General features: G+C 39.5%; 1 protein-coding gene across 5 annotated transcripts in view; it reads right to left on the reverse strand.

The window, feature by feature from the left end:
• Window positions 1–1,811: 1,811 nt before the first annotated feature.
• SH3TC1 (SH3 domain and tetratricopeptide repeats 1) overlaps window positions 1,812–22,602 on the reverse strand; it is a 40,390-nt gene continuing 19,599 nt past the window's right edge. For 3 of the 5 annotated variants that reach the window (XM_040064214.2, XM_040064213.2, XM_040064215.2), the window contains exons 5-18: window positions 17,263–17,368; window positions 16,882–17,025; window positions 16,058–16,232; window positions 15,666–15,739; window positions 14,658–14,853; window positions 13,624–13,760; window positions 11,450–11,491; window positions 8,199–9,887; window positions 7,659–7,839; window positions 5,639–5,789; window positions 4,317–4,439; window positions 3,884–4,034; window positions 2,820–3,016; window positions 1,818–2,599 (exon numbers count right to left, since the gene is read on the reverse strand). In XM_040064214.2, coding sequence (XP_039920148.1) covers window positions 2,372–2,599; window positions 2,820–3,016; window positions 3,884–4,034; window positions 4,317–4,439; window positions 5,639–5,789; window positions 7,659–7,839; window positions 8,199–9,887; window positions 11,450–11,491; window positions 13,624–13,760; window positions 14,658–14,853; window positions 15,666–15,739; window positions 16,058–16,232; window positions 16,882–17,025; window positions 17,263–17,368 — 3,594 coding nt within the window. In that variant the 3' untranslated portion in view covers window positions 1,818–2,371. Of the gene's footprint in view, window positions 2,600–2,819; window positions 3,017–3,883; window positions 4,035–4,316; window positions 4,440–5,638; window positions 5,790–7,658; window positions 7,840–8,198; window positions 9,888–11,449; window positions 11,492–13,623; window positions 13,761–14,657; window positions 14,854–15,665; window positions 15,740–16,053; window positions 16,233–16,881; window positions 17,026–17,262; window positions 17,369–22,602 lie in introns of those variants that run through there. The other 2 variants (XR_005700792.2, XM_040064216.2) reach the window with 2 other exon arrangements.

Here is a 22,602-nt window from a genome sequence, read left to right on the forward strand (position 1 = left end):
CTTTGGCTCAGCACCAGAAGGTGGAAGGGCAGCTGACCCCCCACATCATGTCATGCAGCGTTTGAGGGCTTTCTGGGATTCTCTGGGACATTATCTCGAGTAATACTCCATCTGCAGATAAAAGCCTGAGTGCCCCCTTATCTTTGAGGGTGGCATAATGATATAACGGTCTATTTACATCCTGCCATAAATAAGGTTTAAATAAATCCTGAGTCTCGACATGTGGGTATAAATTACAGATTCAGATTAACAAGGACTCCAATTCTTGTCTGGAAACAGCAGCCGGATGGGCCAAAATTAAATTTTCAAGAGCAGAAAAAGTGTCTAACTGTGCTTATGAGAGGAATCCCCCCATGTTTCTATATCTGACAGCTTATGCTGACCTATATAGGTCTCTGCCGCCCTCAGGTCTGTTCCGTTCGCTGGCCAGCAGGTCACAGCACACGAGTCCCTGGCACCTAGGTCCTCACCTCATTCTGCCTCAGCTCCCTGAGCTTTGCACCTCCAGAGGTCTTCCTATGTTTTTGCTTGATCTTCAGAGAGAGAATCCTGGTATTTGCTTTTGAAGGTCTCTTGATTGTAGTTTGGCTGTTGGGTGCCCACCCAGGGATGCCAGATGTGAGAGTCGAGAGTTTTCTCTCACACAAAGTCCTGTACCAGGGTTAAAAGATGAACCAAACTTGCAGCTTGTTGGTCTTTAGAGATGTTTATTCAGTTTCTTATCTCAAGGTCTGTACATCGCTAACATCTGGCTTAATGCACTGGAAAACCCAGCTGGCAAGAACACCAGCCAGAGAACTCCAAGGTCTTTTAAATGTTTCTACTCCAATTAACTCTTAAAACATACTATATTTACAGTTTTGTGCCAATAATTGCTACCTATTCTAAACACATATTTTCTGCATCAAACCCATTCTACCAATGTCTCTGTACCACCATCATAGCAGAAAATGGAGTAGAAGAAGAAGATGAGACAGCACCCAGAATCCTCCATCTTGCTCTCATCTATCTCCATACTAAAAATCCAAAACTACAAATTTTCACCCTGTGACAAACTAAACTACTATTTAATTAAAAGCAATGAAGATTTTAAATAATCTCTAAGTGTTAGAAGTTCTCCCATGGACTAAGGTCAAAGGCAATAGTTTCCTGCGGTCCCAGCCAGGGTCTTGGATCCCCAGGGCAGCTCGAGGGATTTTCCATGTGCCCTGGACTCCAGTAGGGAACATCTGTTAGACTTTGTTTTCTGATTTCAAGATTTCATTCCCTGTCCTGAAAGGAAGACTTTTCCCTTTCAGGACAGGGAATGAAATCTTGCTATTTCAATGAAGATCAACTGGCAGGCTTGGGGTCCTTTCCCTGAACTTCTTGTTATCCCATTCACTTTTACTGTTTTCACTTGCTTTCGGACATTTCTCCTTTACTTATGTTAAACTTCATTTCTTCATATATTTTTACTCTCTCCTGAATTACATTTCTTCCCTGAATTCAGGATTTGAGTTGGAGTCATTTTGGCAAGATTTGGTCCTTTTCACTGCCTCTCATTTCATATCAGTCCATTTGCTTGTAATCTCTGCAGGTCCAGATTTTCTCTTTTTTTTTTTCAATTGCACCGTTTTTCATCGTATCTCCTTTCCAGAGCATTTTTTAGACTTTGTTCTCTAATTTCAAGATTTTATTACCTTTCCTGAAAGGAATAATTCTATGTTCACATTAGTAATGAAAACTGCAAGGCTACTTCTTACATAATCTTAGTGCCTTCTCTTTTTCAACCTAGTTAGTTCCTATATCAATATTTTTATAAGGTTTCCTTAAATAGGAGTCAAATCTTTACTAGTGGCCTTAAGTTCTGCAGTGGTTGACTTTTACAGAAGATCGGGCATGGTTTCTGGGCACTTGGCACAAACCATTTCTCAAGCCCATCTAACATGCTTGTGCCAATGCATTTTTTGATGTCAAAGTAATAGAGCTAGGTGAAGCAAAGGAAGCCACAATTCATATAGAGTAATTTTTCTTCTGTTACACTTTATTAATTATTTTTCATAGCATCTATGCTTTAATCATTTTCCAGTATCCATCAAGGCAAAAAGATATAGCAAAGAAAACTGGAGTTTAAAAAACGAAGGAAGCATTGTGTTTTGGGTTTAGTTCACAGACTAATCCTTAAACAAGTACAAAACTGTGTATCTTAAAGACAATGCAATATAGTTCACTGTCATATAAACTGGCAACTTAGTTTGGGATGAGTAGCTCCACCTTACTGCACACAGATAATGAGTCATTGAATGCAGTGTGCATCCTCCTCCAAAGCCAGTGCAGTATTTCCTTAGGTACTTCTGCAGTAGTTAGGCTGCATTTTCCAAAATGCTTATCAACTCTTGTAACGCTGATCAGGAGCTAAATTTATTCTCCTTACATTCAGCTCTGTTGCAAAGGTTCTTGCCTTTTGGTAGAAGAAGAGAGACATTTCCCGATCCACAAGGAAGTTATGGTAGATCACAGCAAGTCTGGTGTAAATCTTCAGTTGAGCTTTTTTATTGCCCAGGTCCATGGCAGCAGCAAGCGCCAAGTGGTAATAGCCCGCTGCATCAAAGGGGTCCTGAAATAAGAGGCTCAAAGATAGTATAACCAGTGCAAGAGGACTGCAGAGCTCAGGTTTGTGAGTATCTAACAAGAATAATATAGATTCTGAGCTTTTGAATTTTTCCCACTTTACTGTTTATATTCCAAACACACAAAACCAGAAAGTGGCAAAATCTGATTCTATGAAATAGTACTCAGTATAAAAATTTGCCACACAAGTTATTAAAATTTCTTACCTTAAGGTCATAGAATATAATATCTCCTAAGACTGAGTACACCTTGACATAATAGAGTGTTTCCTCCTCAAACTCCAAAGGAGATGAACAGAGGGACAAGGCCTTTAGATAGAAGTGTTCAGCTAGTTCACAGTGACCCAAATGGTGATGGATGACTGCCAGGCGATGGTAAGCTATTCTTTCATTTAGCTGATTTCCTAATGAGATAACATATGAGTCAGGATAAAAACAAAGAGACAAAGTACTCAAATCTATATTACTTTAAAAACATTTCTGAATTTACTGAGCTTTTATTGAATAAAAACACATTTGCTTAAGACATACATGGTCAAAACCTGCCCTTCAAGAAAAATCTTATGTAATTTCTGAATTTCCTCCCATAGGATTTGACAGTGTCTGAGATTTTAAGAACTACATTCATCTCTCATGTATACATTATTATATACACACACAATGTATACTTACAAAGAATACAAATATATTATTATGAAAGAAATGAAAGAAAGAAAGTTAATGGGAATAAAGGCTCCCTTGCCTATCCCTATATATTTTACATTAAAATTTTCAACAAAAAATTCTTTTCAGACTGATCAAAATGACCTGTCTGTGCTTGTACAGAGGGTTGAGAACGTTCTTAATCAGTTGAACAGCTCCCAGATTTGAAGAATAGTCATTTTGAAACAAGAGCTATCATTTTGGATTCTTCCATCTTATGTTGGTTCACAATTAGAGTAATGGGAAAATCTGAAAGTATATGACACTCAAAAGCCTCTTAGGACTACATTATTCATGAGTATTGTATCTTAGCTCTTAGAAGCATACTCAGTTTAGACATGAAATTCCGGGTTTGATCCTGTGATCTACCAAAGGTTTTCCATTTGGTCCTAAGCTGGAAGAGGAAGCAACACATTTCTCATTCTTGAATAGAAGCAAAACATAGCAATTATAGTAGCGTTATGAAATCCTGGCAAGAAAGGATTGAATGCAAGGGAAAAAACCTTGAAATTTAGAGTTCTGTTGTATTTTTAGAGGTATCACTCATATATAATGGAAATTATCCTTACCTAAATTTACGCTGCGGATGAGAGCTACTCTTGCATATTCCAGGCTCTCCTCATAAGCCTTCAGATTCATCAGCAGTTCCACCAACTTATTGCATAACCTGAGTTCAGTGGTTTTGTTGCCAGTCTGAACAGCAAGTGGGAGAGCCCTGTCCTGAAACACACAACATCAGCTTACGTATAGCTGAACCCCAAGATGGGCACTGACAGGCTCTCATTTATATCAAATGAGGTAATTCTGGTTTCATTTTGCTCTTTGCTTAGAACAGTTCTTGCAACCAGAAGTGGATTTGAAACAGGTGATATCTACTAACACCATGACAAGTGTGCAGCTGCAATAGGTTATAAACAGTTTGCTGAGAGGCTCAGCATTTGTAGAATACCTACTATGGTGGGAAGTACATAACTACCAATGCGGCAGAAAAACTGCACAAACCCTGTAGAAAGTCACTGCTTTCTCCTTTTCCCAAGTACCATTGAAAAATATGTCTCCAGCAGCTTCAAACAATTCCATTCCTAAATTTGGATCTCCTGTGCAAAGAGCAGCATCCTGAGCAACCTGAAAAGGAAACAAGGAATAGGGAAGGAAAGAACTGAAATCTTGTTTACTCCATGGTTAAAAAAATCCTAAGTATTAGCAATTAAAGGGGAATAAAAATCTTTTTATTATCTCTCCTATTATAACTATGAGAAAGGCTATATTTGCTGTGAACACGCTCTTTTTTTGTACCCTGTCTTTGAACAAGCCAGTGGCAGGTGCTGAAGAAGAAACAAAAACCTGGTTTCTTTTTTCTGGCAATAGTACCCTGCTATCTCTGTCAGCACACTGTATTCTAAAAACAACAGTGTATTTGATAGCTGCCACAGAGTAAACTTGAATTAGATCAAACATATCATAGAAATAAATTCAAATTGCAAGTTAGATACTGCAGATTTAAAAGCCTGTGAACTAATTTCTGTAAAAAACTACAGTTCTACTATTCTGTTCTCATGGATAAACACATGGCTTGTTAGCAAAAAAGATCAGATTGAAGACAGCATGCAAAGCACGAATACCAGGCTCCTCAGTTATTGATAGAGAAAATAGTAATGAAAATGTGGCTTTTACATAAGACAAGGTTAAGAATCTTTGCTGTGAATCTGCAAAGCTCTAGCTTGGTCTTCTTTAGTTTTCAATTTTAAGTTTGGTGGTTGTTGGTTTTTTGGTTTTTTTTTTTCCAGTTAATACAAGTCCTTCTTTATACTTGAGCAGAGGTCTGCAAAACACATGCCTCTGCTCTCACAGGTGAAAAGACACCATCAGTTCCAGCTGGCTCCATGTCATGTTAGGCATGGCCACAGAAGGACAGATTCAGATCCTCCCTCAAGAAGCTACTCTGTTTCCCTGGGAATCTGGCCCACAAGCCAGCATGCTGAGGTGATTATTCTCTTCTACCCACCAGCACAGAGCATGCAGGTGTCATATAATTGCTGTGGTGCTGTAGAGCTGGTAAATGGTGTTGAAAAAACAGACAGAATTAACAGGAACTAAGAAAGGTGGCTGCCCAAAATCCTTCTAGAACCAAGTAACAGATTGAAATGGATCACCAGTGAGAAATGCTGACACTTTTCCCTTGATGTGCTGAGCATTACATGAATGTCACTGAATGATCAATCAGCAAAATATATGGAATTTTTATATCTAATTCCTTATTCTTACCATGCCACCTGCAGAAAAATGACACCATATGCATGCCTGTAAAAGTGTTGACAACATACCTGAATATAAAGATCCACAAGCTCATTCTGCCTCAGAACATAGTATATCTTTCCTGCCTGGAGCCAAGCATATGCCTCCTTCTCTTTTTTCTGGAGATCTATAAATATTCCAAGGCTTCTTTTGGTATATTCCAGAGCTGACCTGTAGGCCCTGAAACAGGGAAAAGTGCTGCTCACAGAAAGGTCCTTCAGAATGGTTTTCTTCACAGCAAGAAATGTTACTATAAAAGGCATTCTGTTTTCCCTGTTTAAGGCACAATTATAAGCTCTCAGCTATATTACACTAGTAACTAAAGAACTCTATTTCCCCCCCTCTTTTTTGTTCCATCTATGTTTCCTGATAGATTTTTACCTATTATATTGTTACATATTCTATAAATGTTATATATGTTTCATTATATTATATATATTATTATATTGTTATTCATACATTTTTTCCTGTTTTATTTTATATTATTTCAATATGGTTTATATGTGTCCTTCCTCTACCTCAGACTTGTGAGAAGTAAAAAAGTCTAATCTTTAACTCATCTATCATTTATGGATTTTTTCTAAAAATGTCAAAGAAATTACATTTTTTATTATTATTATTTTTAATCATCTATACATCTGACTTAAGTGAAATTCAGACTAATCAGCAATTGTTGAAATAACAGGAGACAGGGAGGAGAGTGGTCGGGTAGAGGAGACTGGGATGTGTCATGACCAGTTCCAGAAGCACTTCATTTACCAGATTTATTGATGTTATGGTGCTTTATGCTGGACATAGGAACCCCAGACATCTTAAACCTTTCTCGCTCTTGTGCTAGGCTCCCATCACCTTGACCCAATGCATTTTCTTCTGAGCACAAGACACAAACATATTAAAATATAACATGACCTACACAGTTATGGTGCTGGAAGAGCTGAGATTCCTTGTTAGTTAGGGCAGATAACACAAAGAATACTGGGATATTGTGGTCTAACAGCATATTGAGTTTGTGCTATTATCTGGTAGCATGCTAATGTTATACAGTCAGCATCTGGGAGCCAGGCTCCTGGGATATACAGACTCCAAGTACTACAAGCACACAAAGCAGCAGCTTTTCCAGCTAGTGAAGACTGTCTGCAAATTCAGACAGCTTGAAATCTTAACCAACTCCTTTGTCTTCAGTCTCTCCAAAGGATAGTCACCAACTATATCATTAAAAAGCCCTAACAAAGCAAAAGAAATTGTGTGACCTACTAAGCACATTAGATGCTCAGACTACAGCCACTTAAAGCTAAAATAGGCATCTGTTCTTTTTCCATGACTGAGAATATCTTTTGCACCCTTACTGAGGCAAGCTTGAAAATATCTGAATCTAAAGTAACTCCTTGAAGTACAGCAAGGAAAAAAACAGACAAAGCAGCCTTAAAAACATATTTTAAATATCCTTAGAGAAAACCATTTCCTCAGCACTTGCTACTATAATTTAGCTTGTGCAATTTGCTATTTCAATTAGATCAGAGCAAAAAATGGTATTTGGAAAATTAGAGCAACGTAGAAATTGCAGAAGAGTAAAACTGCAGGTTTGATCATTGACTTCGTACTTATGTAAGTTTTGATAAAAGGCCTTCCTTGAAGAGAAACTTACATAGAGGCAATTTAATGCCTGACCTGCGTGGAATATGTGTCTCATATAAAAGTCTTGCAAAAATCATTGAAAACAAATCACCTGATACAGTAGTCATAAAGAGCTGCATATCGTATACTAGGTTTAAAATGTATTTACTTAGATTTTAAAAATAAATTGGTTTTTGAAGTGGTGTTTATCCCTGCAGGACATCTTATCTCCCTCGAGAGATTATAGTTACTTAAAAAGAAACAAGAAAATTCTCCATTAGTACTTTTCAGTTCTGATAAAGTGTATTACCAAAGTAGAGAGAGGAAAAAAAAAACCCAAAAGCAGTCATACTCAGCTTTTGCAAAAATTGACATCATTTGCAGGATGGAAAAGGTAAAAACAGAATGAAAGAAAAGTCATTCAGCATGTCTTACCTTTCTGTTCCTAAAGACAAATACAGCTGACTAATGGTTTCCAAAATTTGTCCCTCCAGAACTTTGTTGGACATTTTTCTGGCTAAAGATAGTTGATATTCATTGTAGATGACACACTGAGTCTCATTGGGAGCAACTGTACTGTAGAACTGACACAGCAGCTTAATTGCTTGCAGTTGACCTAAGAGAATAGATTGGAAATACAAATATGAACCTCTGTTTTAAAATGAAAACTGATTTTAAAATTATTAATTTTCACTGTTTCACAAATTACAGCACAGACAATGAAAAATTTAGAAATCATAAGAATATCCCACTGCCATTTCTTTCACCCCCAAAGTTAACAAAGGCTAGAGGTTACTTCAATACTCATTTCAAAATAAAATAGTAACAGAGTAGCCTTACCTGCATAAGCTGCCTCAAGCATGGTGGGAAGAATATCAAAGTAAGATATGCATCTCCTAAGCACAGATCTAACATACCTATATAAATAACATTCCCAAATGGATTACATTTTGTAACTTATAAAGATATACTTACTCTCCAGGTGACTTGTCTCCATTGCAACTAAAAAAGCCCATTCATAGTAAAACCTTCCTTTCTCTCTTTCAGTTCCACTAACGTAATAACAACCCAGCTGAAGGAGGACTTGGATAAAGTCTTGACCACAGTCCATAATTGGAAGCTTGGAGAATAGCTTCACTGCCCTGATAAAATAACGTTCTGCCAGCTTGCTGGCTGCTGCATGCAGGCAGAGTGCCCCAAAATTAGCCAGGGCTATGGCTTGGTTATGGGTCATCTCAGTCTCTTCTGAAAGACGCAGTGCTTTGTAGTAGCTCTCAGCAGCTTCTTTTGTGTTGTTTTTCCTTTTCAACGCAATGGCAAGCATGTTATAAGCAATGCCAAGCTGCTGAGGACTGCTCTGTGCAGAGCCTACAACAGCATTTAAAATGGCTAAAGCCACATCATACTCCTTGTGAAGAATGTATAGCCAAGCGAGTGAAACCAAATAGTTGACAGTTTCCTCTGGCTTAGCAGAAGCAGAGTCCAGTGCTTTCACCATGTAAGCAATGGCTTTTCCATACTGTTTGTGGTGGCTGTACAGCTTTGCTAAGCTGAGATAGATAGTGCTGCACAGTCCTTCCTCCTCATTAGTAAACACAGAGGAAAGTGCTTGTATGAGGTAAGGTGCAATTTGGGATGGGAATATTTGCCTGAGTTTTCTCAAGCCATATAGTTTGGGAGAATTTTTGATGACTAAATCAATCCTTTTCAGGGAATCCATTAAGGTACTGGAGCTCTGAGGAGAGGTAACCTTTATGCAACTTAATACAATGTGTGGCAAACACTTTTCGTGGTAGGACTCTGCCAGTTTGAAGTAACAGTTGTTGGATAAACTGTTTTGTAAACCCAGATCATTGAGCAACAGCTGAAACCTTTCCAAGAATGGCAGTGCCTCTTGGTGTTGCTTGCGTGCACTGTAATGTTTTGCCAGCAGAAAGCACGCTCTTGCCTCTGCACGTTTGTTCTGGCTCAAAATTGTCCTCTTCAGAGCATACTTTAGTATGTCTGACTCCAGATCAGCACTGCAAATGTAGTTGGGAATTCCCACGAGAAGAGATGCAGCCTTGTCAAAAATATGAGTAGACTTTTCTCTGTTCTTCTGGGTCAAGTAGATTCCTGTTAGATTTGTATAAAGAGCAATCACAAAGTACAAATCACTAAATCCTCCAGCTACTGCTCTCAATGCTTCCTCAAAATACACCCGAGCTTGGGAAAACTTCAGCTTTTTGACACTGAGCCTGCCTAAGAGAAAGCACAGCCTTGCAAGTGCCCAGGACAGACCTGCTTTCTTTGCTGCTTCCCTTGCTAATCTTAAAAAACTAACCAGTTGTTCTTCTTCTGAAAATCCATAAAACATACTATTGGTAAATGAATAAGAGAAATCATACAGGCTTTTGAAGTTGCTCTCATATTCTTTCCTATTTAAGAAGAGTAACAATGGCTCAAAGATCTCAGATGCTTGAATGTCTTCTTGACATACATGGAAAGAAGGCCCTTCAGGTAGAGGAAATATTTCAGTCTTTGAAGAACCAGAAGATTCCTTCCCTTCAGCAGTTGGCTCCTCAGCTTGAGTGGCCTCCAGATTCTTAAAGCAGTTCTTCAGCAATTCTTCTATCTTGCCATTCTTGCTAGTGGATCCCGGGCTAGAAGGTGAGCATGGAATTTCTGAAATTTAAAAATAAGTTAGAGACCACAACTTCCTATATGCATGCACACAAAGACCTTTGACAGACCAACTAAAGCATTTGTCAGTGAAGATGCTGTTACAAAACCATTATGTAAACATACCATGATTTCTTAACAGTATGTCTAGGAGACAAGCCAAAGGTGTAGAAAGATTGCAAGGAGGATGAAGAAGTGTGGGAGACTGGAGGAGTGGAATAAACAGAACTTGACACATGTAAGCAGGTTAGTGATCAGTAAACTTGTCTAGCCAGGCCCTGAGCCTGATCCAACACTAATCCAACCAAAGTCCAGCATTAATTCAAACAGTCTTTTGTCTCTGTATAATCAGAAAATGTAGTCAGTGTATATTCTCTTACTCTCCATGTGTACGTGAGCAAGAAACCTGCCAAAGAAATAAAATTCAGACTACCTGGTAAGCAGAAGGAAATCTAGGAAAATCCAAGGTCTGAAGTGGAGGCTGGATAAAGGGCCCAGGGTCAGGGCATGGATGCTGTTTGGACTTAAGGTGTGAGGGAAATGGGAATTCAACCACTGAAGTAGAGTAAGGGTATGCCTATGTCCTGATAGCATGCTAAGGAAGGTCAGACAGGGCAGGGAGAAGGACTGTGCTATTTGAGCTGGTGAAGTCTCTCATGGGTTTTTGGGGTTCCTGCGAAGGTTCTGTTCTCCTGTCCTGTCCTGCCAGACCTGTGTATTGTAATAGAATTTCTTATATCAATCAAATATCAGCCCTGATTCTCTGCTAGCACAGATTATCTTTCACAAAATTACCAATTTGTGGCAACTGATGTGGCCATTGTTCCAAATTCTCCTAGTGACAACATCGTTGTACACCTTACAAATATAATAAAGGCAGATGTGCCATCAATTCTTAGTTCTCCCATGGCTTTCCAGCCCAGTTAATAGAGCAGGGATTAGGGATGGAGTATGCAATCATAGTTCTTAAGTTTACAGCTGCAGATCAACAGAAGCTTGTTGAAGTCACAAATTTAGAGCTCATCTCCCTTAGAATCTCATTTCTGAAACTGCAGCAGAATCATAAATATAAAAATTGTTGTTTAGGAAAATGTAGTACAATATGAGTAATGATAGTGACAGTTTAGCAACAAAAAGCCAAAGGGAAATAATTTTGCATCCTCAACAAAATATCTCCTTTGGGAAATCTATTTCTGGGACAAAGTTTTCTAGTAGTCAGAAAAATCTGCTGGAATTCAAAATCAGCAGTTGCCAGGTGCCCCATAAGCAGTATTTTGCCTTGATAAACGTTGTGGAGGGGCTGGGAGGTGGTGCCTGTGTGTCACATCAGTGAAAGTAAGTCATACAATTTCCAGATGAATAACAAATCCAGAAAGACATTTGATATCAGCATAAACCCACAATGTCTTATAGAAAACCTAGTAAGAAGGGGTTAAAGCAAAATCTCAGAAAGCAAACAATGAGAAAAGAAAAGAGATGTGAGAAGAAGAATAGCTGGCAAAGACACTAAAAATATCAGAAGTCTCATTATTTTACATAAAAATTGTATGTGTATGAACTATTACCACATTCATGAGATTTCTGAAATTCAGGTTCTTCTAACTCATCTGTAAAGAAGAAAAGAATCATATTAGCTATAGTATCTTGGTTATTTTTCAGTTTTAAATCTCCTAAAATAAGTCTATATTTAGTTGATAAGTCTTTTTGTCAGAAGAATTTGATACATCCTGGAAATTTAGAAGAAAATAATCATATTCTAAGTCTGACCCAAAGCTAACAGGGACCCACCCTCCTGCTGACACAATTCACTGCTTCTACATGGCTACCATCAGGCAGCTACCTTTGCTCAGTAAGGTGGGGAACATATCAGTCAGAATTAAACCAACCTGTCCTGCAGGAGGGAGGCATTTCTGCTGCATTAAAAGACAAGTGGGCAGCAAAGGTATGACCATCTTCCATAACCCACTCATAAAATTAGATAGCAAGGAGCCCTTAATTATTTTAGTGTCACTCCCAGAGTAATGGGGAAAGAGGTGGGAAGGGAAGTTATTTAAGGTTATTTGTGTTGATAAGTGTCAGACTTTTGTAGCTGTTCCAATAGCAGGTGGATGAAAACAATCACTCATATTTTAAAAGATTTATCTTAATCCTGTAGACATTATAACTATAGATCTAGCTTTACATTTAAACATAGTACATCTGTAGAGCATTTAAGAATTACTATTTTTACGGCAGGTATTTCTCAAAGCATTTCAGTTGTCATGCTGTATTTCAGGAATATTTTCTCTCTCTTTCATACACTTGATGCAATAGAAGTGGTTCTGAGGGTATGAAGGATGTGCACTAAAGCAGAGGGTCACAGACCTATTTAAGCTCTGTTTAAGCCAGTGGAAAGCTACTTTACTAGCCTTTGAGAATGACCTCTCACTGACTGTTTACTTCTGGATCTCCTTTTTATAAACGCTTTCCTGACTTTGGTGGATGAAAGCCACAGATACTTACAGTGGTTATAACTTAATGCTCTAAATATCTAATGAGGGAAGTGCTCATAAGTAAATACTCCTCAGTAGATTGATGTAGATGGAGGAATTGAAAATCCATTTAGTCAGATCACACAACGAAGTATCAAGTGAATATTGAAAATGCTTGCTCTGGGTAAGTTGAGTTATGAGAATCAATTGAGCTGTTTAAGAGAGAAGTGGTAAAGATGAGCTGGGGAAGATGCAAAAGAAGGTGGTACTTACAAAGATTAGGGAGGAGATGAAGTGAAAAATGTGCAATAGCAAAAATAGCAGTATGTCCATTAAGCCCATGACACACTTTAGTGCCTTAGAGGTTTGAGATTTTGTTCCCAGGCTTTTCATTAGGGCACAGGTGGTGAGATGTGGAGGCATTTTGCTCATTGCCACGGCAGTTGTGACAGGCCCTAGTTATAGTTCACACTCACACACAAACACTCTGATTTGCAGAATTAAACCAATGTGCCTGCCTCCAACCCACACAGTGACTCCTTTCAACCCAGAGCCTACAGGCCTGTCTCTCAGGATGGCACTAATAGAGATAAAACTTTGTTAGGTATTGGACAAGCATATGCATCAGCAACAGCCCGTGGTGAATAAGAAATCACTGCCTTTCTTCAGTTCAGCAAGACCATTACATCACCCTGCCTTGCAGTAAGCCTATAAAGGTGAAACCCCAGTTACCACAACTGCTTATGCACAGCTGTATCAGAGATGATATTTCTATGACTAGATTTTGCTACTTTTCTATACCTTTGAAAATGAAACCAAGCATGAAGTGGTGTGTGTTTGCATTAGCTGTCAATTATTATGCTATGCTACCTTTCCCAAGATGAAAAGCCAGCGGTGTTTGGGTGAACATACTGCTTTGTATAACGCAGCCATGTGAAATTATAATTTATAATTCAGTCATGTAAAAGCTTGGAGATCTGTGCAGCTCAATAAGAGAATGTTGAAAAGCCTGCTGTTTAAATTCACTCAGAAAAAAAAAAAGACAAAATACTTACAAATCCTCTGCTGGGAAAAGTCTTGAAATAGCAGAAAAACAGAAAAGATAATACAAAGGATTTTTACATGCCATGTCAAAGATCCAATTGAATACCAAGATATTTCAAAATAGCTGTAAATGCTGGGATGTCATTGAAAAATAACTTTGTAACAGGAGTATAGGAACTACACATATATCTTGTGCAGTACAAAGGAGTAAAACTCATACTTACCTATTCTGTACACAGAGCAAACATCTGTGATAGAGGTTTGTTTCAACAAATGTACGACTTCTTCCAAATTCTTTTCTTTTGAAAATAAAGATAGCTCTTCTGCTTCAAGAAAATCCAGATCTGGCTTAAGGAGCTCACTGCATCAGTCAAATATGAACTTGTTAGAGAAACTAGTACAATATTTACATTATAGGTTGCGCTGTGCTCAAAATTAGTTTCACTCAATTTCTAGAATATGCATATAAGTTGATAGTAACTATGCTTACAGCTAACAGTTTCTGCCGTATCAGAGTAAGTTTTATGTCAGTGTCATTGTATAGCATGTTATGAGTATTTATCTTAGAAACATGAGTCTTGAAGGACTTTATGGTATTGATTTTCTAATATAAGCTTTAAGTTGAAATGGACATGCAGCAACAGTTAAAAACTCCTTGTTTCAGCATGCAAACAGTTCAGGCATATTACGAAGAGCAGCCTATTTCCATGGTGCCAATGCATGATGAAATACACCCTCTTTAGATGTTTCACTCTGCATTATTAGCATTATTATTTGCAAGAGTTCCATTAGAAGCAAGTTAAGGCATATAACAGAGGGTACTAGGGAAAACAAAACAAAATAACAGAACTTGGATGCTTTAACATAAATCTTGAGAGGCCAGCAAGAGAACCTTCTGCAAGAGTAAAGCTGCTTGCATCTTGTGAGCCAAAGAAGAGAAACTGAACCAATATAGTAAGTCCAGCAACCTCTTTTCCCAGGAAGAAACTCAGCTACAGATTAATAATATTTTTCATTTGAGCAGACTTCACATTCCAATTCCTTTGCAGTTTTGACTGATGCATGCTATGACAATTCACATTGAAACAACAACAACAAAAAAAACCCACCAAAACAAACAAACGGCACAAAACACCCCACTCCCCCCCCCCACCAAAGTCCAATAACACCCCCCACCCCCACCCCAATTAATTGTTCAGCATTTTAAAGCTGAGACTAGGTCCTTTTTGTTTATGAGATGCAAATACGTATCACTCACTTATTTCTAGATAAGTCCAGCTTAACATGACCTGTCTTTACAAAACCTATTTGGCCAGTAAACACATGTCTTCCAAGAAACCATTCCATGCATTCAATGAAGTAGCCAAGGATCTCAATTTTGTCCCCTTCTTGGAAACTCAGCTCTTCCAACACAATACTTTCATAATTCATTACAGCTAGACAGGATCCCATTGCTGTGTAGTAAGGAGATAAATAATATTTGCAGATAAAGTCATTTAACAATAGAAATACAGTTAACAGAATAGCAACTCAGCAGAATGTATTTAGCAAAAGACATTCCTGGAACCTGTGAGTTGAAGATCTGCTGTGACAAGATTTAAAGCATCCAAACCTCATTGGTTTGGTTTGATGATTAGATCTGTAAAGAGCATAAAATCCTCATTTCACAGCTGTTAGAGAGCAAAGCCTAAAATGTCCCCACTATTCTATCAGATTTCATCATGGAGCAGCAAAAAGAAATTTTTTAGGTCCTTACTTTCCCTCTTACAACCGGCTCAACTTGTGCCAGAGTAAAGAACCTGAACCAATTAAAACAATCCCTATGGGATAAATATGGGTATATACTAGTTAGTACAGTATTAAAACTGATGTCATGGAAGAAAATAATCCATATTTGCTCTCTAACCTCAAACAACCTGTATAAGTTTTATTTCTCTGGCAGTATGAGATAAAGCAGCACACATGTGAAAGATGCACAATTACATTGGTGCATTTTCTGAGGCATCCTCAACTCAATTACTCTGTACTACCTTGTGTAGTATTTAGGAGAAAAAAGGGGGAAGACTTTAGAGTTTGACTCTTTAAAGTTTAATCATAGACAAATTTATACTCTCCTTTATTTTACTGCAAACTAATTTTGAAAGCTGTTTTCCCCACTGTAATACAATGAACAAAAACTTATTGAACTTTTTAGAGTCTGTTTTAGCAAAAGCATAGAGTAAATTTGGAGTTATTCTGATGTTGATGTTTGATTGAAGTTTCTTACCAACTTTTCTGATGGGTTTAGATTCATTTTTATGTGAAAAATCAACAGGATTAGAATATCCTTTAAGAAACCATCTGAAAGAAAAAAAAAAATGAAGTTAGTATATAGAGCTCTTCACTAAATGCTGTGACAGTAACAGTCATATTTAAAATACATATGAAAACTGATGTGTCCCTCCTGCAATTAGCTTTCAATTTCAGCACTGCCCATACATTTCAGACATGCTTACATTTTGATTTATAGTAGTAGTAAAAGTACTGCTACTTCAGGAAAACAAACCAAACTGAGGAAGTCATGCTATTTTTCCCTGTCCCAGGCAGAGACATATCTAAGCAGATTTGCACATGTGAATCAGATGTATATGAAATAGGGAGGTAGAGTCAGGTACCTACTGATGGAAAGGCTCCAATGGCTCCAGAGAGGCATTAGACCACATGAGCATGTCACTCTCCAAAGATCCTCCTGTTACATCTTCAGTAAAAGCCCCAGTCTCAAAATAAGTTGTTCCATTGTCTGTAACCATCACCTTTTGTATTGCATTATCAGGATATAAAACAAAAAAAGATCCTAAAACAAAAGCAGTTGAGCAGATGTCATTTTATGTAATGCTTTAGTGTCATATAAACCCTAAAACTGTCTTCAGGAACATCAGTAATATTCATTTAGTAATTGAAAACCTGAATTTTGTCAAGAATTTTCTTGCTGTCAGAAATTCATAAATTTCTGTCTAGTGTGTCTTTCAGTAAAACAAAACAAAACAAAAAAGCAGATATGATGCCTTAATGAAGCACAGAGCCCTTTGCTGCAATTCTGCATATTCCTATTGCAGAAACAAATCATCCACTTATCCTGTCATCCTGTCTCTGGCAGTACCAGCAGGTGATGCTGTTTAGGAGAAGCACATGAGCCTAGAAACTGCTTATAAACCTCCTGCACATCTCCAGAACCTGCAATAATATTAAGCAATTTGGAAGGTATATTGCTCCCTAATCCTTTTGGTATCTATTTATGCACATGAATTTCCTCAATCCCTTCATGATCTCACTGAACCTAATCTGTGTTTGTTCCTTTCTTTTCTCTTTACAACGTGCATTTGGAGTGAGTAAATTTAAACTTCAACTTCATTAAGTATTTTTATAGGTCTTAATTTCTCATTTGTGGTTTTAAATAAAGATGCTTCCCTGAACCTACCCTTAGCATGTACAGTGTTACTTACCTTCCTGTACTAGCAGACTTCTGTACATCAAATTTAATGATTTTTCATTTATGCAGACTTCAATGCCTGTATCTTCCTCCTCTTGGGTATATAGCCAGAAAGATTGGTCTAGGAATAAGTTCTCCATGCAATGATTTATGAAACCTAGGAAAAAGAGAATCAAATTTGTTTTCTTTGCCATTTTACAGTGTGGTGGGGACAGAACCAGACACATTACAGTATTACATAAAAATACAAACTTTCAGAGAGTTGGAGACAACTCCATTTGTACTTAATGCACAGTGTATAAATCACAAAATTACGGTCAACAAGTTCCCAAAAATTGTGTGCAATTGAATAGAAATTACAATACTGAACTATTGTATAGTGAAACGACTTTACCCAGTGAGTGGTAGGTTAGAAACTTCCATATTTCTTCAAAAGTTTTAAATGTCACCACTATTAAATCTTGATCACTGTGAATTGACAGGAGTCTGGCAGAAAGCTCCTGAAAATCAAAAACAATACTTTAATTACAATTAAACCAGATTTAAGCATAATTTCTCATTAGGTAACACTTAGGCTAAAATACTATGCATTAAGAAGGATTAAAAAAAAAAAAAAAAAAAAAAAATCCAGGATTTTATCTGTATGAGATATCTGCTCTGTAAGATACACCTACAACATACAGGGAGCCAGATTTTAATCTGACTCTTGCTTAGCAATTCTACCAACAATGTTTCAGTGAGGTTAAAATTTACAGAAGAAATAAAGACCACACTTAGTGAGACTGGTTCAGAAATGTCTATGTATAGTCATATGTGTCACCATATAGTCAAATGTATATATACAGGCAAGCACATAGTAGTTCTTCCCAAGAATATCTTCCACACAGAGTGGGTTACAGCTTGGGAACAGCCTTTGCCAAACATGTGGGCATTAATATTAAATAGTGAAAGGAGCTAGTTTGGGTTTTTTTAACTTGAAATTTCTCACTTCATCACTGTAAATTTTTATGTAGTACAACCTCTAACTTTTAGGTTCTAGAACATAAAAATTAGATTAGATCTAATTAGATTAGATAGTACACACAAAACTGCAGCTCCTTTGATGCCACTTTGAACCTGCTTCCTGGTATTGTCAGTCTTCATCCAGAAGAGATATTCAATATTTTTTTCCAATTTCACTATTTTTAGGTTAAAACAAAAGTACTGAAGTATTATTTTTCTTTTTTTAAAGATTTAGTAAGATCTTTTATCCTCATTTGTACTGGTTCACATTGCTAGAAAAACATTAAATTACGCTTTTAACAAAGATAAGCAATGATCATTTTAAGTGGTAATGATGGATTTTAAGTTGTTTCAGACATGCTAAAAGGAAAAACTACATAAACCTTCATATAAGTGAAAGAAAAACACATTTTGATGGATTCTAGACAGAGAGGGATAATATAGGGTCTGGTTGCACTCCCATTTGTAGCTTAAAAACAGGGCTCCCCAGTGATGCTGGCTATTGCCTTTCAGGGAAATGCAAAGAGCTGTGTAATTTGAGACAAGTTTCTGAATCACTATCTCAGGGATAAATAAAGTGTAAAGCTAACAGGTATGATGCTACCGTACCCTTGTTCCCATCACATTAAAATGCAGCTTGAAACAATTGAAGGACAGATCAAGAAATTGATTCTAATTCAAGGCAGCAGGGACAAAATTGTCCCTCAAGCTTTTTCTATAATCTGAGTAAGATGGAGCTGGTTTGCTGATTTTGTGACTGCTACATCACAATTTTAAAATATCTCTGAATTAGTTCTGTTTATACCCATATTTTCAATTCACACAATCTGAACAAATTAAAATATAAAAGTCCAACCTCAGCTTCTTCAGCAGGCATGTCTCATCACTGCTTTGATCTTCTGCATGTACCTTTCTACACTAGATTACATATTAATGAGAGCCTGAAATCTATTAATAAATTGCCAACACATGCTATGTTATGTTGGCCTTAGGGGCTTCATGCACTGCTGAATATCTAAATAATATTCTAATGAAGCTTAACATTATCAATCTTGTTTCCTTTAAAGCCTTTTCCAGTCTGTTTCTAATAAGGCCACCAATTTAGTCCATTTGTTTGTTCTTTTCCTTTGCCTCCCAATCCCACCTTCCCTCCTCCCTCCATCTCCCTCTAAACACAATCCAGAGCAGAGAAGCAGTAGTACAGACTGTTTGCACAGCCACAAAGTCAGGAGCCTGGTGGTGGGATGGTCACAACACATGAAAAGAAAATGGTGTAGAAACATGTGTCTATGTCCGGTTGCGTCCCCGCTCCGGGTGGGAGCTGACCTCCAGCTAGCTCGGGTCAACACAGACACAAAGTTTCCAGTTCGTTTTGGCTTCCCGGCTTGGCAGCTGGACTCAAAGGTGACAGTCAACAGCAGCAGAAGAGAAAAGGCTGGCTCTCAGCTTAGCAGGTTAAAGGATGTTTATTAGCAGAGATCTCCAAGCTCCGAGGCGAGCGGCTCGGAGCTTCCAGGTTGAGAACCCCGCGGCTCGGAGCTTCCAGGCTGAGAACCCAGCGGCTGAGAGCTTCTAGGTGGAGAACCCAGCGGCTGAGAGAGTTTGCTCCTCCCTCCCACCCCCTATAAGCGGGGGAGGGTCCCAGGGAGGATACAAAAAAGACCACAAATCAGGGGTTTCAGGGGGTAACAAGGTGTGCCCACCCCCAAGCTTCAGACCACTAAAATCCAGAGCCAAAGGAATTCCCCCCAGGCTGCCTATCACCTGAAGCTCTCTCACGGAGATTTCACAATCTGGGAGGGACCCCGGGAGTGATAGGCAAGCTGCCCCAGAGAGGGGGGTTGGGGCAGAAGGGGTGTTGCATGTCATGTGAGGTATGGGATGATTGACACAAAACACCTCATTATACAGACAACACAAAAGGGATACAGAATTGGGGATACAGTGAAACGAACCATAACATAAACTTCTTACAAAAACCTAATAAAACAGTTCTGCACCACCACATCTCCCCCTTTTTTGTTTTAATGACAGGAGGACGGCTGGAACGGAGGAGGATGATATTCGAAGTCCGGGTAACTCTCGGTGAGCCACTCTGGCTGAGTGGGCCACTCCATCTGAGGTTCATCCTCTGGGTGTCTTCTGTCTTCTGGGTCTTCCTCCAGTTCCACGTCTTCCTCCCATCCAGGCACGGATGATACAGCAACATGGTTCACAGAGGGGGCATGTGTGGTGCTAGAAATTAATCTACTTAACATTTTCTTGATGATACCAAATCCAATTAAAATTAACAGAATAACAAACAAAAATAACAAAACTGATTTCAAAATTGAACCCACCCAGCCCGAAATTCCCCAGTCCCCAACCAAGGAGCAGGTGAAACTTCCTCAGCACAGGGGATTGGCGCTGGACAGGTTCCATCGGGACTAGAAGAACTAAAACAAACAATCAGCATTCGAGCAGGGGTCATTCAGGAAAGCGAAACCATCCGGGGAAAAGTCTTCCCTCCTTTTCCTCCTAAAAGCTGCCTGAGTAACCTGTGGCAGTTTCTTTTTCTCCCCCGAGACCTTCGGGACATAGGGCCTCACCCATTTTGATGGTAACCATCGCGGCCCTGTGGGGGTGGACACGCAAGCGTACCCACGGCCCCACGTGACCAAATCATGAGGTCCCTCTGTCCTTCCAGTCTCAGGGTCCCGGATCATGACTGGCGGCCTCTCTTTGATGTTTAGCTGAGGGTTTGCCCCGAAATGACGAACAATGGGAGGGTTTAAAAACTCAAATGTGCTGTTTAAAAAATTCAAAGTGAATAGAGCCCTGGCCAATCGGGTCTGTGGTGTTTCTGTTTTCAACACTGGTTGTTGTTGGTTAAGGACCCTTTTGATTTCTCTGTGGGTCCTCTCCACTACAGCTTGGCCTGTTGGGGAATGAGGGATGCCGGTTTTATGACCCACTCCCCATTGTTGCAGGAAGCTGCAGAATTCCTTGGAACGGTACGCTGGGCCATTATCAGTTTTTAATTCTTTTGGGATGCCCATGAAGGAGAAAGCCTGGATGAGGTGTTTAATTGCATCCAAGGTCTTCTCCCCTGCGTGGGCAGAAGCAAAAACTGCACCGGAAAAAGTGTCCACAGACACGTGCACATATTTAGATCGGCCGAATTGGGGGATATGTGTCACGTCAGTCTGCCACAGCTCACAGCTGTTCAGACCTCTGGGGTTTACCCCTGCACTCAAGGTGGGGAGTGCATGCTGATTACATGAGGGACACGTAGCCACAATTGCCTTGGCCTGTTCCCGGGTGATGTGAAACCGGCGAACAAGGCCAGGCGCGTTCTGATGATGAAGCTGATGGCTGAGCTTTGCCTGCTCAAAAATGCTTGGCAATGGGGCCATCGCTGCAGGAGCAGCAAGAGCATCAGCCCTTCTGTTCCCCTCAGCTACAAACCCCGGCAAATCGGTGTGTGATCTTGTATGCATCACAAAAAATGGCTGCTCCCTGTGGGAGACAAGCTTGACAAGCCTAGAAAGCAGCTCAAACAGTGCGGTGTTAGACACTTCCTGCAGTATTGCCTGATCTGCCCTCGATACCACCCCTGCTACATAAGCGGAGTCCGTTACTAAATTGAAGGGTTCGGGGAACCTTTCGAAAGCCCTGACAACAGCGGCCAACTCAGCAACCTGAGGTGATCCCTCCACCTCAGCAACATCTGCCTCCCACTGCTGAGTCTGAGGGTCCTTCCAAGTCATAACTGACTTGTGGGACTTTCCGGACGCGTCCGTGAAAACTGTCAGGGCCTCTAAAGGCTTCCTGCTCCGAACATCTTTCAAATTCAGTGTGAATTTGGCATCCTGATTAAAAATTTTGTGGGCTGGCCGATGAATTGAGATTTGCCCAGTGAAGGAATCTAGAGCAAACTGCAGTGCTTCATTTTCCTGAAGCAGGTGTTCTAACATTGCCTTTGTAATCTGGCCCGATCTTAATCCAATTGGAATGTGAATGCATTCAAAATCACACCCTGCCAATTCCCTGATCCGAACTCTGGCTTTTCGGATCAGTTCAGCCACCAGTTCCTGTGGACGTGTCATTCTCTTGGACCTTTGATGGCTGAGAAAGACCCATTCTATGATTAGAAGTGGGTCCTCTCTGCCCTGGTCCTTTTTGATGTTATTTCTCCATTGGAAAATGACTCCATGGAGGTGTGGCAATTTCCCCATTATTATAAATTTGAAAGGCAGGTCTGGATCACACCTGTGAGCCTGCCGAGTGGACATGAGATGCTGTACCTTTTCCAGCGCCTCCTTCGCTTCCGGGGTTAGTTCCCTGGGAGAACTCAGCTCCTCTCCCCCTTTCAATAAATTGAAAAGAGGGGCTAGGTCCTCAGTTGTGAGGCCCAGCCAGGGTCTCACCCAATTCAATGCCCCACACAGCTGATGGACATCTGCAAGGGTCTGAATTTTGGCCTTGATTTCCAATTTTTGCGGCACAATGGTCCGCTTGCCAATTTCCAGCCCCAGGTACCTCCAAGGTGGCATCCTTTGAACCTTGTCTTCCTGCAGCTCGAACCCTGCAACAACCAATGCATTAATTGTCAGGTCAAGTGCGTGGGACAAGACATCATCGGTGGGAGCACACACAAGCACATCATCCATATAATGATGGATGATTGCTTTCTCTGCGGCTACGCGGACCGGGGATAGCAAGGAAGCCACATACCACTGGCAGATGATAG

The sequence above is a fragment of the Hirundo rustica genome, chromosome 5 (assembly GCF_015227805.2).
Source record: "Hirundo rustica isolate bHirRus1 chromosome 5, bHirRus1.pri.v3, whole genome shotgun sequence".
Classification (NCBI taxonomy): domain Eukaryota; kingdom Metazoa; phylum Chordata; class Aves; order Passeriformes; family Hirundinidae; genus Hirundo; species Hirundo rustica.